General features: G+C 40.3%; 1 protein-coding gene, 2 long non-coding RNA genes and 1 pseudogene across 5 annotated transcripts in view; 2 read left to right on the top strand and 2 right to left on the bottom strand.

Moving 5' to 3' along the window:
- The first annotated feature begins 746 nt into the window (after nt 1-746).
- LOC112493762 lies at nt 747-2,421 on the top strand. Its single transcript, XR_003058476.1, has 3 exons — nt 747-790; nt 2,228-2,286; nt 2,356-2,421. It is a non-coding gene; the product is annotated as an uncharacterized LOC112493762 (long non-coding RNA).
- Nucleotides 2,422-2,435: 14 nt separating this feature from the next.
- Nucleotides 2,436-7,165, bottom strand: LOC107263317 (exopolyphosphatase PRUNE1). Of its 3 annotated transcripts, none has more exons than XM_015730376.2 (7): nt 7,030-7,165; nt 6,145-6,247; nt 5,004-5,248; nt 4,440-4,705; nt 3,315-3,556; nt 3,030-3,188; nt 2,436-2,730 (listed from the first exon to the last, which is right to left on the bottom strand). In XM_015730376.2, exons 2-7 carry the CDS (start codon nt 6,178-6,180, stop codon nt 2,560-2,562), a joined length of 1,119 nt encoding a protein of 372 aa, XP_015585862.1. In that variant the 5' UTR covers nt 6,181-6,247; nt 7,030-7,165; the 3' UTR covers nt 2,436-2,559. The 3 variants fall into 3 exon arrangements, with proteins under 3 accessions (XP_015585862.1, XP_015585861.1, XP_024936574.1); XM_015730375.2 differs by having other exon boundaries at nt 7,020-7,157; XM_025080806.1 differs by lacking the exon at nt 6,145-6,247 and having other exon boundaries at nt 7,020-7,133.
- LOC107263312 overlaps nt 6,985-14,160 on the top strand; it is a 9,662-nt pseudogene continuing 2,486 nt past the window's right edge.
- The window catches only part of LOC107263319, a 7,890-nt gene continuing 4,356 nt past the window's right edge, over nt 10,627-14,160 (bottom strand). Inside the window, exon 4 of the long non-coding RNA XR_001536641.2 lies at nt 10,627-10,753. This is a non-coding gene — a long non-coding RNA (uncharacterized LOC107263319). The remainder of the gene's footprint in view (nt 10,754-14,160) is intronic.

The following is a 14,160-nucleotide window of genomic DNA, read 5'->3' as shown; positions in this document are numbered from 1 at the left end:
ATTCACACACGCAAGAAGGCGGGTATAGACACCTGCGTCCATGTCGTATAACCATAGTCATAGTCATAGCCATAGCCGCGTAGTCATATTATTACCGTACTCGGCCCAGCACTGTCAGAGTTAGGTTAGGTCACCCAGCCACCTTGTTTTATGCGCTATCCCTGCCTGCCGTTTATCAATAACTTTGCCAACGGACGTTTGGCAGCTCGAACTGGTATTTGGGAGCGTGACGAGCCACAAGCCACTTATTTCAGTGCGGACCAGGGATTCCTTCTCGAATACCGTATTTCCTTGGACCGTAGATAATCACCGAAGTAGCTACTTACACAAACCAGGATGACGAACTTTCGGCCCATCCCACAGGTCTTGCTACATCCTACTATGGGCATCTCCCGGGAAAGCCTTTGGGTAATTGATCGGCAAAGTCAGTCCAGGTACGTTCGAAGTAGACGAGTGTCCGACAAGTCGGGATAATTTCTTCGCGAGAGAAAGATCAAAAGATCAAACGAGTCTGAAAAATGGTTCATCGATAACTTTACCCTCTGAATGTTCGAGATATCTAACCTAAAACGAAAGAGGGGTACTAGAAGCGAGAGAGAAAAAGGCCTCGAGAGCTGTTCCAGCTCGAATAGGATGAAAGAGGGTAGCTGGGAGGAAGCGAGATGGACGTCTCTCGAGTAGGGCTCCGAACCCTGGAAAATGTCACTCATACTTATGCCAGTCGAGTTGCAAAGCTTCCGGGTACTCGACAAAGTTCCGCCACGGAGTTTCATCGCGGCTTCGAGCACGGGTACGCCGAAGGGATTTCTTCCTAAGTGAAACGAGAAGAGTTGTGCCTTCTGTGCCGCTCGATATACAACGTTGCGAAGCGAACCTGAAATGTTAAGACCAGGATGCGTGAATGGATTTGCGTTTGAAACGTCATCCTCTCTGTCTCTTTCTTCTCTACCCTGTTTCATGCTCCCTCTCTCTTCTGCTCACTCTTACTCCATTCTACCTTCGCCGTAGCCACTTCATCCCTTCCTTCCCTTCTCTTATTCTCTTTTTCGCTCTCGAGCACGCTCCCTTAGGCTTGCCCTCACTTTCTCACCTCGTCTCTCTTGTCCATTTCCTTTCTCCTTCTATCTCTCGCGTTCGCCCTCAAGCGGGAATATCCACTTCAGAGCGATATTTACACATCTCTTCGCGATTCGTGAATTAGCGACGCCCAGGTTTAACGGGAACTTCGATTTGTACATTGTGGCTGTGGTATAGCCCGAGTTATTTGCATATTGTAAAGGGGTGGCCGAATGGAATTGCCTGTGCGAATCATCGTTCGCAACGTGTCTGTTTAATGTAAAGGGGAGAAAAACTGTAACCGTAGCAAACCTCACGGAGTGCCTCCATGGTAAACAAAATAATTGACGCTTTTTTTTAAAACCATTCTCCTCTGTTCCATTTTTCTTGGTTTTTTTTGTCCCGCCCCTTGCCGGTCTACTGCACTTACACGCGTATAACTACGGGAAGGAGTCGCACCCGTGCCTCGAATAAAGCGGCCAATTTCCTCAGCCAATGAATACGTATGGTCCTGGCTATTCTAGATGGAGAAAAAAGGCCTGAGCGGCGAGAAAGAAGACGAGGAGAGTCGGAAACGTCTCCGAAAGGCTCTGTACCCCACCTGGGAAGTTTAACATCCAATCCATAACAATCTGGAACGTGTAACCTCTGCAAATGACTTCCATCCATCTAGCGCACTGCAATATGTTCCCTGGGAAAGCGAGTTATTGATAAGCGGGACCCTCCAAGACACATAAGGCAAGATGTAGGGGGTTGAAACCACGTGTGGGCAACCGCGTTATTGGCGATCGAGTATACCACGAAATGCCTCCCACCCGGTCTCATCGTATCACCCTCGCTTCTATTTTGCCAGTTTGGCCCCATCCCCATCGTCCTAATGCCGCCCCTAGATTTCTATAATTGCCTCGATTCCCGCAAAATCGATCGTTTATCTATGAGAGTTTTGGGGCTTCGCGTAAACTCAACAGCCAGTTGACTCTAGTCGTTTGTCCTTTTTATACTGGCCGAAGGCGGATATACAGGGAATGTATAACTGGCGAGGACAAAGAAATTAAAAATAAAAGAGTTTCACTGCGCGGCGGAAAAGAAGGAAGAAAAATATTTGTGACCCCTTGTATTATTCTTGGAAAATTTTCTTCGATTTTACTTTTTCTCGCTCTCTTTCCACAAGCTCGACAAAGGGACTTTGCTGCTTGGAAGTTTCTTCAGCGGGGGACCATCCTGGCGGGGGTGAGAATTTACGAGCGTTTGTACTTAACGCCCACGAAGCGAAATACATTTTTAACTCACCCCTTGTAGACCACTTCTTCACCACTTACTACTACGTAATTATTAGCTGATAATGGAAGGATCGATAAGGCGCCGAGTGGCTCGCAATATTCAATTGAATCATTTATTTCGAATACAGTGCATACGCTGCATGCACCAGTTACAGAGGATTCATTTATTCGATGGTTGCCAGCGAAATTCAACTGCTCAAAGGGATACAATTCGCTTTTGTATCTAACAGGTACAGTCTCTTGATACGCTCTGGATTATTGGCAATATTTGTTTCCTGGATGCTTTCACGTTACCCTGCTTGTAGTGGATGAGGGTGCGACCACTTTTGGAAAAGCGATGAGTCTCCGTCAGTTCCAATTTCGGATTCGTTGATGTCATCAGCGCCTCGATCACCTGGTTAAGATGTGACGAGAAAACAGAGAATAAGAAGTAGTGAGTGTGAAGACGCAACTTTCATTTCCGTCGGGTGCTCGAGTGCAGTATGCTCGAGGAGAAGTGACTCGACGAAGGGTTGCTTAAAATCTGAAAGCACTCGAAAGTTGCAGGAGACAAGGGGCCATGAAGGAGACGAGCTGGGAAAGAGACTAAGAGGTAGTATGAGGTCTGGCAATGTTGAAGAAATCCAGAAACAGGGGGGAATTCCACGGGAAGGAGGCGTCGCGCCAGAGAGGAAAATGCTGGCTAGCACTTACTTTATTTTCCAGCTCATTGGACGACAATGAGAAGACGGCTATGTCTCTTGTTACGACGTCGTTCTTTAAATCCAGCCCAATCAGAATAGCGAACGGTGTATTTTCTTTCATTGCAAATGAATCCAAAGCCTCGTGAGCTCCATCCATTTTTATAAAATTCTGCAACAGACATCGATATGGATTTTTAATAAATATCATGTCTCATGAGTCTTTGACTTGCGGTTTACGTGAAAAGGGATTGAAGAAAAAAATATGAAAATGAAAAGTAACAATAAAATGGTATACCTCGACGAGTATAGGCAATCCAACTATAGGTATTCCATTGACGACTTTGAGATCTTTGATTATGAGGTCGTCCGGGGTTAACTGGCTGATGTCCGTTTTAGCATTGAGAATGTCCTGGTAGAGCTGATCTCTGGATGGATGTAGTGTATTCAACTCCTCGAGTTGTCGAATCACGTCGAAGTCCATTGGGGTGGCCCGGTCAGCCTCCTTGGAGAAGTTGCAAGTGTCTATCAAGATCGGACCTAGCAGACACGGATGTGAAAGGGCTGCTTATTATTCTGCAAGCGTGGCGGTAGTGTTATTTCGGTCATGCCGTCCGACGTGATACTAGGCGCGCCCCTGCTCTCGGCAGTGTGCATTAATCGTACGAAATTTCAACGTTAGCCGTCCATTCTGAAAAGGGTCTCTGGAAAGTATTCTCTGTCTCCCTTACCCGTCAGTCCTCTCCTTTCCTTTCCTCCCTTTTCACTCGATCCCTACCTCGCAATTCCCATTCTACTCCACGTTTTACTCACTCTTCATCCCTCATTCCTCGCGGTATATTCTCTCAGGAATTACGTACGTAGCTGCGGCTGACAGACTACTGTATTCATACAATTCTGGAAACAATACAGTACGCCAGGAAACAAAGGCTGAACGAGGGAGTAAGTGGTGATAGCTGCCGCAGGGTAACCCGGAACCCGTCAATGGAGTGAGGAGACGGGAAAGACCAAACAACAGATTGATGTTGATAAAGTAGAACCAAGCGGTCGAGCACTGCTTTTTCGTTTCGAAAGCAGTTGCAAACATTTTATTCCGGTAGAGCAGTAGCCGAACGAATGTGTGAACAAGGGCACGGGCGTCCGAGTCCTCGTGCGCCCTCTAGCCGCCCTTTTCCAAATGTTCGGGTCCCACGCGAAATATCAATTTGTCAAGGAAAATGGTGAGCTTGATCGTGTTTGAGGTTGGAAAATATTTAACGTTATGCTCATGGATGATTGGACGTAAAGCAAAGCGTCTGGACACTCTCTGCTAAAGTTTTCCTTTACCGAGCGTATTAGTCTAGGGACGTATAAGGGCGTCGCGGTGGTCCGCCACTGCGACGCTCGATAATGGATTGAAATGAGCAGCATCCAACAGACTCGCCTCTCAGAAGATTGGAAACTTGTGAGTCGAGTAGCATCCTCCGTTTCTCAAGAATGTTCTTCGCGACGAGGGTAGCGCAGCTGCCGACTGTTTGCAAATTAATCGTTCTGCCGGACCAGGACCAGGTTACGTCTTGGGGTCGGTGATCAATAATTTCCACAACTGAATCCGCTAGGGACAAATCTTCTTTTGGGAGTGTGTGATGGTCGACCAGGATCAACTCCAGTTTACCCTCTGCATTCAGTTTACGAAGATCTATCTCGTCCCTGTCGAAGGTGATACTTGGTTCAGCAAACTTTCCTCTATACTATAAAAGTTTTAGTATACAAGCGAATAGTACATAGTCGTGTCTTTGGCTACTTGGTTCGCGCCTAACAGCGTCGCCTAAGGGGCAGCCAGGGTCGAAATGTCGAGGAAAGTTAATTGTAAAGTTTTGGCTAACATGGCAACGGGACTAATTATACAGCAAGAGTTTGTAACAGCAGGCACACTATGTGTCTCTGTACTAAGGAGCGACGGATTTTACGTAATAAACTAGGTAATAATAAAGCCGACCAAACTTACCGGAACGTCAGCAAATTTAACGGGAGATTATGGCCTCCTAGATAATAAACTACCTCTGTTTTCACCCGAAATTCCTTTTTTGAGATATTCATTATCGGTATCACGGCTATCTTCTCATTCTTTTGACCTTGAACACGGTCCGTATATACGAAAAATCCATGTACCAAAGCACATACGGCAGAGTCTAAATCGCACGTAGGATTCCCCATAACAACAATGATCTTCTCGTATGCATTTAAAGTTGTCTGGAACAAAAATCAATTTCAGAACTTCAGAAACGAGTAACGATTAGGAAATACGGTAGTAAGACATAAAAGTGTTACTCGAATTTCACCCTTCGAAAATTCTATTAAAATACACGCTTTTTGCAAGGGGTGAACATGGGTAGCGAAAAGGAGTCAATCTTCCTTCTTTTCTTATTCATACGCAATAATTAACTTTCATTTTTAAAAGCATTCTTCATTGACTCCGATTGACTTGGTAAATTCGAGTGCCTAAATATAGTTTGATGGACACTAAATATAATGTCATTTCAAAAATTCAATAATATTTCATAAGGGAACAGAAGGGCAGGATATATGGAAAGGAGGATGAGCAGTCGAATATACTCTAGAATTCCCTCCTTTATATTACCCTTTTTGATTTATCCTGATTTTCAAATCCACGGATAGATACGAGATCATCTCTGAAAGCCTTGTAAAGCTTTCACCATGAAAAAACTCTAATAGCATATTAGCGGCTCAATCGCCCTCTTTGAAGATTGAACATTTTCCACCCTTTACTTTTCTTTCCTTTCTTCTCTAGTTTTTTCTTTTTATCATACCGCTGATTAATACATCACTTCGGGAACATTCATGGTCCCCCTTTTGCACCCTCCTTCGGTATCATTTGTTACGAACGTCCTGTTATTGTTAATCGAACGCCATCTTCTTACTTCCATAGTTCTTTTTACCCGCAAAGGCAATCGAATTTTCCCACAGTCTCGAATCGGAAGTCTATTAACTTTAATGTTCGCGGTAATGTCAGTCGTTTCCACTTCCGTTCTATGTGTTTCCACGTTTCGACGTAGCTGTCACTTCCATGACTCCGTTCTATTCGTGATAGAAAATTCACAGAGAGTTAATGGTATATTCGTACTCACCAAGCATGCCTTCGAAGCCCTTAGGAACGATTCCATGGTCTTTAATTTGAATTTTATCTCCTCCTTCAGGTTAGCCGGTTAATTACCTTTAGACGCTCATTGACTATTGAAAAACAGATGGGACACTCGGTGTAACAGAAATGAATTTTATTTAAGCACTGAGATATTAAATATTGCAGGCATAATTATGCGTTACTTTAATAACACTATAAATATTTGAATAGGATGAAATTGTTCTGTAGCTATTTATTACACATTTATATCAATCTGAGTTATGTATTATGCGTAATTTTTAAAGCAGTCGAAGTATTAATTATGTAGAAAAAAAAGAATAAATTGTAAATTAATTTTTTTATTCTGTTAGCTTTTTTCTGAGACTTAAGAAAATTCAGAAACCTAAAGTTTCGAAAGTGCCGGAGGATATTATTGAACTTGTGACTGAAAAAATAATACAGACCTGAAGAGCTTAACATGAATATATTTAAAAATTTTCAAAACAAATTTTTGTTTTCGTGCGTATTGTTGTAGTTTGAAAAACAGGGGAAAGTGTACGTTTCGATTTGTACAACAAAAGATATCAAGCTATACAACAAGTAGCTCATAATGAAGTGTAATTCATCTCTACGAAGCTAGTGATACGCGCCAATGCCTTAAGTAAACTTTATTAATTAATTTGTTACAGTAGACACTGGAATAGGGTGAAAATCAACTATGGCGGCAATAGTCGCCTGCGCCCTAAGTTCTTGTCGCTTCATGAAAACACTAGTCGAGAATCAATGAGCACGACGCCGCTCGCTTCGGCATAGCATATACAACACGAACTATGGTGACCGTACGTGACGTTTGACTGATTCCTTTAAGTTTTGACACATTACCGATGATTACCAATGTGATCCTCGTTGTTTGTTGCTAGCTTAGCTTGCGTCATCGACGGCGATGATCCTACGCGGCACGTCAACAAATTTTCAGTTGTTTCTCGTTTCTATATTCTATAACTAATGTGAACTGCTCACCGCGACGTAGACTGAACATAAAGCTAAGACAGATATGGTGTGACTTGGTACTTAATTGATAGTTCGGTATTTTCAATTTGCTCGCCCACTGTTGTAGCACTGCAACATTCCTTCTTCGTTGTCATCCAGGTGTGTCTAATTGTTATATGCTTTCAGTTGTTAGAGTAAGACGAATATACGGAAATCCCACTTTACGGTTTTTGCGTACATGTATATATGTATAGATTTTCAAAGACAGATTTATAATTATTTATTGATAAATTGGATTTCCTTGAAATTTTAAGCAGAACCGCATGGCTTACTAAAGATTACATTGTGTTTGATCTGTCAAAAAAAACATTTTACTCGTGGACCAACTATAGTGTGTGATACAATTTTAGAATTATTTTTTACAGTGCAATGACATTTTACAATACAGATTGAGGTCATAACTTGGTGAGAAGATGCGGTTTAATAAGCAGGAATTGATGACACTGGCTACGCAGCCATCACAAAAATTTGAGAAGGAGGGTATACTTTACGTGCGTGAACGTCAGGAAGGCTTCTTTCGCAGAACAGAAAGTGAGTTATCATATCCCTAGCAGATCTCAGCAAACAGTGTTACAAGTTTTCATGCTCTAAATAATAATATCCATAGCCCTAGATCGATGCATGCTCAATCTATATTTGTATTGTACATGTCTGAATCTTGGAAATAAATCAATGTAATTTGAAACCCATTTGCTCTTTGTTAGATGCAAAACATATCATTACAGTCAGAGCTCTTCGAATTCGTGTAGACAAATTAAACTGAAATACTCTTAAATATTCTCTTTATTACTGTTATTCAGAGTAACTATCTGAGTTCAAATAGTGTTCTGATTTTTTAATTAAATATTTTAATATAACTTTAATATGCATCAGTAAACATTAATGTATCATCAATTAAGCTATTGCTTGATTTTTTAGCATGCTTGGGAACATGCATCCCTGATCAGTTATAGTGTTATACCAAGGGTAATTACAAATTATTGTCAAAAACAACATTGTCATGACAAATGAAAGTATTCGAAGCGCATGTATAACTTTTTTTTACATATAGTTTATATATCTAATATGTGATAGATATATTACATTAGTAATAAGTTGAATTTCAATGTTCTGCATGTGCTACTTGCATAAGAGAAGAATGTGAATATCAAAAGTATAACTACAATGTGAACTACGCGTAGGCGATTTATCTTATCCAAGCATTCAGATAAGCGCAAATAGTATTATTAAAACGAAACAAGTAATTAGGTACAAGCAACGCTGTAAAAACACATTAAACCTTTGGAAAAAGACATAAGACCTCATAAATACCAGATCAATTTTCTAAAATCCGACTACAATAATTTTTGGTCTATTTTCACTATTAAAGTATAGTGAATAGAGATGATTCTAATTCTGTACAACTATAAATGAATTTATATTAGACTGGCAGAGAGAAAAATCTTTATTTAATATGACAAGAAGCACTGTAGTTCAAGTAATTAAAATATTTATCCCTCTTGTTTTACATAATAAGATGCATTCCATAAAACAATTGCTAGATGTTACAGGGGAATGATCCTACTACATATATGGAATTCTGTAGCACCGATCACTTATGGATAATCAATAATACTTCCTTGGGCACTGAGCCGTCAAAATTGAGTGTAACCCGTTCTGCTAACAGACGTTAGACTTATATACCTTAAATCTTAACAATGTGTACCTATATAGATATATGTATATTTCCTTCCTATTGTATAAATGGGGTGTGGTTAATGACTACCGGTACCTCCGTACAATTTCCAGGTACAAGTAAAAAACTTGAGAGCAAAAGACAAAAGGGCAAAACACATAAGACTCTACGAGACCTCAGTTGCGTTTCAGCCAGCACGAGTAAAGGTACCACCGAGTGCATTCTACCGTTCTTACCTACCACTATTCCAATCCAGATTCCTGCAATTAACACGCTCTTCAAACGATTCTAACACTCCACGGTTGCAGTATTTAGGAGACAACACTGATAACTATGTTAATTAGTTTACTTCACATTTAATTTGTTACACGAATATACAAATTAGAGCGATGATTTTTGTTTTAAAACAAATTTGGCGTATACGCATTGAAAACAGAGAGAATGTGAAGGAAACTATACTATCATTTGATATACACATTGCACTACGTATTGAATTATCATCACCGTTTTGTTTTATTTGACTACAAATATATACAAAATATAAATTAATTAAAAGTCCTTTTTTCCAGTTCGAAATTGAAAGTTGTGCGCATCGACCCCGAACGCTTATCGGGTGTCTGTATAAAGAGCTATTATTGCTACTGACTATTTCCACTAACCATTCCCAATAACACTGACTAATAATCGCATGTGCATTTGGAATGTATTGTTCAACTTGTAAACTGCAGTAAAATAGTATAAAATTGGTGTAGTTAGCTCAGCATGTTTTATTAAATATTCTTAATTATTTCTAAAGTCTTGGCATGTACTATACTTAGCAATTAATAAAGCAGTGCACTTATCGTACAATAGCACTAACTTTACATTAAAGAAAAAGAGAAATGATTTTAGGTGTTGCGTGTTCTTTTCAAACATATTTAATGGATAGACAGATGGTATACGGGACAACAGTTGACTATTTAAGGAACATAAATGAATGATGCAACTGGATATAGTTTAAAAGACTCGTATCTACTATCTTATGACTGATACAATGACATTGTTCTGAATCTCCTGTTAATTTTGTTTCATAGTAAGTTTAGAGCGCTGGTGCAGACTCCGAGGGAATCTTTTATTTTATTTTAAATCCCGTGAGCAGTGGTCGGAACCGCTGGGAGTAATAATCCTGGAGCAGTGCTGCGTACGTGTCGAACAGCCAACAAACCAGGTCCCTTATGGATTTAGTATAGGTGCGTAATTATCCATATATCGTATGTGAAAAATACAGAAATAGAAAGAATTCTTAATCGACTTGTTATTCTAGTTTTTGATGGTGGACTCTTTCAACAACTGGGAGCGAATTCCGCCGAGGAACGTGACAGTTGGCTACAAGCACTTCAATTGGCAAGCTACGAATGCATGCGTAGCCAACTGTTGGCATTGCGACAACGGATAGAAGCTTGCAGTGGCCATAAACATGATACGGATATACAGATGTTACGGTTACAGCGTGGAATCACCACAGGTTGTAAGAGGAACCACTGCATTCTGATGTTATCCATGTCGATGAAGATGCAATGCAACTCCTACTGTAGGTCAAAATTTCTTATATAAATTTCTCTTAGATCCAGCTGAGATTCCAGTATGTGAGATATCGCTAGCATGCGATAATCTCTTGTGCGACGGTCATGGTAGACCACCAAATCCCGTTTTGGAAATAGACGTGCAAGCTACCAGGTCGAAAACTTGGATAAAGTATGCCAGAACAGAAGTGGTCGAGGTTCGTTTTTCTTCTTGGCCTGTTATTCTTCAGAATTTGTTCATTTCAAACCCATGATTTCTATATTTTAGAGGAGCAGCAATCCAGGCTTTTTGACTACTGTCAGCTTTCGAGCGAGTGACGGTCTTACTGCTGAAACAAAAGTTAGAATTACTGCTTACGATGTTCGGGAGAGAGTCAGTCAGACTGCAACGCCAATTGGCAGTGCTATTGTTACTTTTAGTGCAGTTCAGGACACCCCAAGGTATGTAAGACATACGTTAAGAATTGAAGGCAATAAAATAAACTTTTATTGTATACTTCTGTCCTCTATGTGCAGGCTGAGAATACCTTTGAAATCGGCCAAAGCGACGACCGTCGGTTTCTTGACGATAAATGTATGGAATCTAGAGGCCGAGGACAAGGGTAACAGTACAGAAAGTACACCATCCAGAAATATACCAACTACAAACAATCAGGTAAGGGAAACTACCAGTTTAATAATAAAGAATTTTAAGGATACATTTTGCATATGTACATCATTTCATTACTGTTTTAGGTATTTTCTCATAGAAGGTCGCAGTCTCTACCACCTCGATTAGGAACCAAGATCAAACTTCCTCATCAGGGACAACTGAAACTCTTATTTGCTAATCCTCATGTTCAGACATATAGGTGTGTATTGCTATGTCCATATTGAGTGCTTAAACATTTATGCAATATGATTTCTTTACAGATTTCACTCAGGCTTGGGTGGCGACATTTGCGTACACGAGATAATGGCTGAGAGCAAACTATGCTTTCAGTTTCCTCAACAGTTACTGTAAGTATTACTTATACATTAATCTGACGTAATGACGTATGCTAAACAATGACCACAGTGGGATTTGGATACAAGAGGAAAAGGAATTATTACAAGAGGTAGCTGGAATGGGAGAATTGAGAGAACCTTGGCACACAAAGCAAGTAGAACTACTTGATCGGCATTTACACCTCTTGCATTTATATTCGCAAGCAAAGGAAAACCTAGGAGCTTTCAAAGGTATTGCATGAGGGGATGTTGTCTTTAGGAAAATATTGACAGTTTTGAAATATTGTAGGAAGTCACTTTAAACAGTCCTCACGGAAAAATGACAGAACTTTAGAATTTGCTCCTTTGAACTTACATCTGCAGAGGATGTGGGTGCACAACGACACCTTAAACAAATGTGGATTTTATGATTTCATAAGCGTAGGAGCTTTTACTGCGCACGCACATAAAAGCAAGAATGGCGGTTTGATAAGGTGGATATAAATATTAAACGTGATTACTGTATAACTGTATATATAACTTCAAAGTTTTGGTATTCCGTTAGACTGGTACAAGCCCTGAAGGAATCTCCAACGCGTTGTAGTCAATTATATCAAGGGACTTCGAAAATAACAATGGCGCACGATGCCATTCAAGCTATAAAACAATTACGAAGGGACGTAGTGGAGGCAATGCGCTCTCTAATGAAATTAGCTAAAGAGAAGCAAACCAGTGGCATGTTACCGATATGCGAGGACATGATTTCCAAGACGAGGATATTACTCAGTTTATGGGATCCGGGATTGGTCGAAGAAGCATTGACTTTCTTGGAGGAACATAAAGTTGCAAAGATACAGGAGGAATTAAACAACGACGACACTTTGACATTGGACTTTAAAACGAATCAGTCCTTATCTCCATTCAAAAGAATAACGCAACAATTGAATTTCGATTTGAGAAGTCCTGACTTCGACGATTTTGTCACACCAGATACTCCTGAGTGTGTCCAGGATATATGGACCAAAGAGAGTGCTAAAAATAAGTATGCGACTCTCACATCTAAGAATGAAATCAATAGCAACGATGACACGCTACCCGAGGAGAATTTTGTTATATTCCCAGACGTAGAGGACGATCCTAAGGATCCAGAAGCTAAGGAAAATGATATCTGTGAGGATAATAATAACGACGACGAAGAGAAGGATGATGTCAGGGGTGATATTGACCTTAGCAAGAAATTTTTAGATACGCAAAAAATGTGCAACTCCCCGTCAGCCAATTATTATAAGCCTACAGACGAACCTGAGCCCTGGGATCTCACACAATTGAACATCGAAGCTAGTGTAATGTGCCTTGTGTCAAAGGTGAAGTTTCTTTGTGGACGCTGTAGCAGTCCTGCTGTGAGATTACGTAATAAAAATGGATTAGGTAGATCGCAAAGTTTAAAGGGATATCTGCCACATAATAAAAATAATTCAGGGGTGGTTACGATCCAACCAAAAAATGGTATCAAGGGAGAAGAATCCAGCAAGTTACTGGACCATTCGAATGGTTCACGACAACAGACTAGTCCAGGATCAGAGAAGCCAGTGCCTGCTTTTGCTAAAGCTAAGGAAGGTAATGCAAATACGAACACTAATTACATCTTGAATACATTTTTTAATGCGAATTAGATATTTTAGTTTGATTTTATTTTAGTTGGGTATAGCATAAGACATCTAGGATATAACGATATGTCAGGGAGTACTGTTATTTATTGTAATACGTCTTCCGATAAAGTGTGCCAAGCAGTAGACTCCATGACCAGGGTGATAAAAAGCAATTCCGGACAGAGGAACAAATTTACTGAAGGTCTAGATTTTGCGTCTATAGTCGATTGGACGAGTGAGTTAAGACCCAGTATGAAAAAATTACGACAGGCAATGGATGGTTTATTGAAAACCGCTAGATTAACGCATTCCGTCTTTCGAGTACAAGAAGATGCAAAGACTGCACAACGAGCATGTAACGTCAGATACAGACGTGACGTTTGTTTCAGCCAAGCTGTGAGTAATATTAAAATTATCAAATTCAAAGAAATATCAATTTAAGAAAGCCAGAAATACAAGGGCCCGTTGTCAAATCACAATATTAAAAAATTTCAGTTAACAGCCCTTGTTTCTGGTTTAATGGCAAAACTGTGGTGTCAACGACCTGACCCCATGTTTTTATTAATTTTGACAACTCTTGGACCACTCGTGTCATTCGAGGGGTTACTTAGCTATTATGGGGATGAAATAGACATGTGGGGTGACATGGCTGTGGCAGTTGAAGATATGCACACTGTTACTTTTACTCTGTCCAGATGCGGTGTTCATACAAGGTATTTATTATACACCTGTGTACTTTATTCAAATTGATTACATATATCACTCTAATATAATTTATTTATTAGAATCGAAGGGAAAGTTAGTGCCACTTCGCAGTTACCATTACCGAGGGTCGTTGGATCACGTACAGCTCTTACAGTAATGCTTCCAGTACCAGATGCCATTTATTCTTTACTTCCTCTTGTGCCATCATCAAGACAGACTTTATCTTTTAACGTGACTCCAGTATTTTTCAACGTTGGCATTAACGAAATGGCGTCCCTTGCTGAGAGTCTAAATACTACCAAACCGCAAGAGAAGAGTAACGTGGATAATTTCGATAGGCTCAACGAGTACTATTTGAGATTCAAAAAATTGAATCTGCCTACGGAACCTGCTTCGACTAGACGTTAGTTAACTAC

The sequence above is a fragment of the Cephus cinctus genome, unplaced genomic scaffold, assembly GCF_000341935.2.
Source record: "Cephus cinctus unplaced genomic scaffold, Ccin1 Ccin1_scaffold0153, whole genome shotgun sequence".
Classification (NCBI taxonomy): Eukaryota; Metazoa; Arthropoda; class Insecta; order Hymenoptera; family Cephidae; genus Cephus; species Cephus cinctus.
This window is presented reverse-complemented; position numbering and strand designations above follow the sequence as displayed.

Coding starts and splice junctions, on each gene's coding strand:
- LOC107263317 (XM_015730376.2), bottom strand. CDS start 6,180: ATGGAATCGTTCCTAAGGGCTTCGAAGGCATGCTTG. Junction 3,557..4,439: donor AGTTTCCAATCTTCTGAGAG/GCGAGTCTGTTG, acceptor CGTGTCTGCTAG/GTCCGATCTTGATAGACACT. Junction 3,189..3,314: donor GATTGCCTATACTCGTCGAG/GTATACCATTTT, acceptor TGTCTGTTGCAG/AATTTTATAAAAATGGATGG.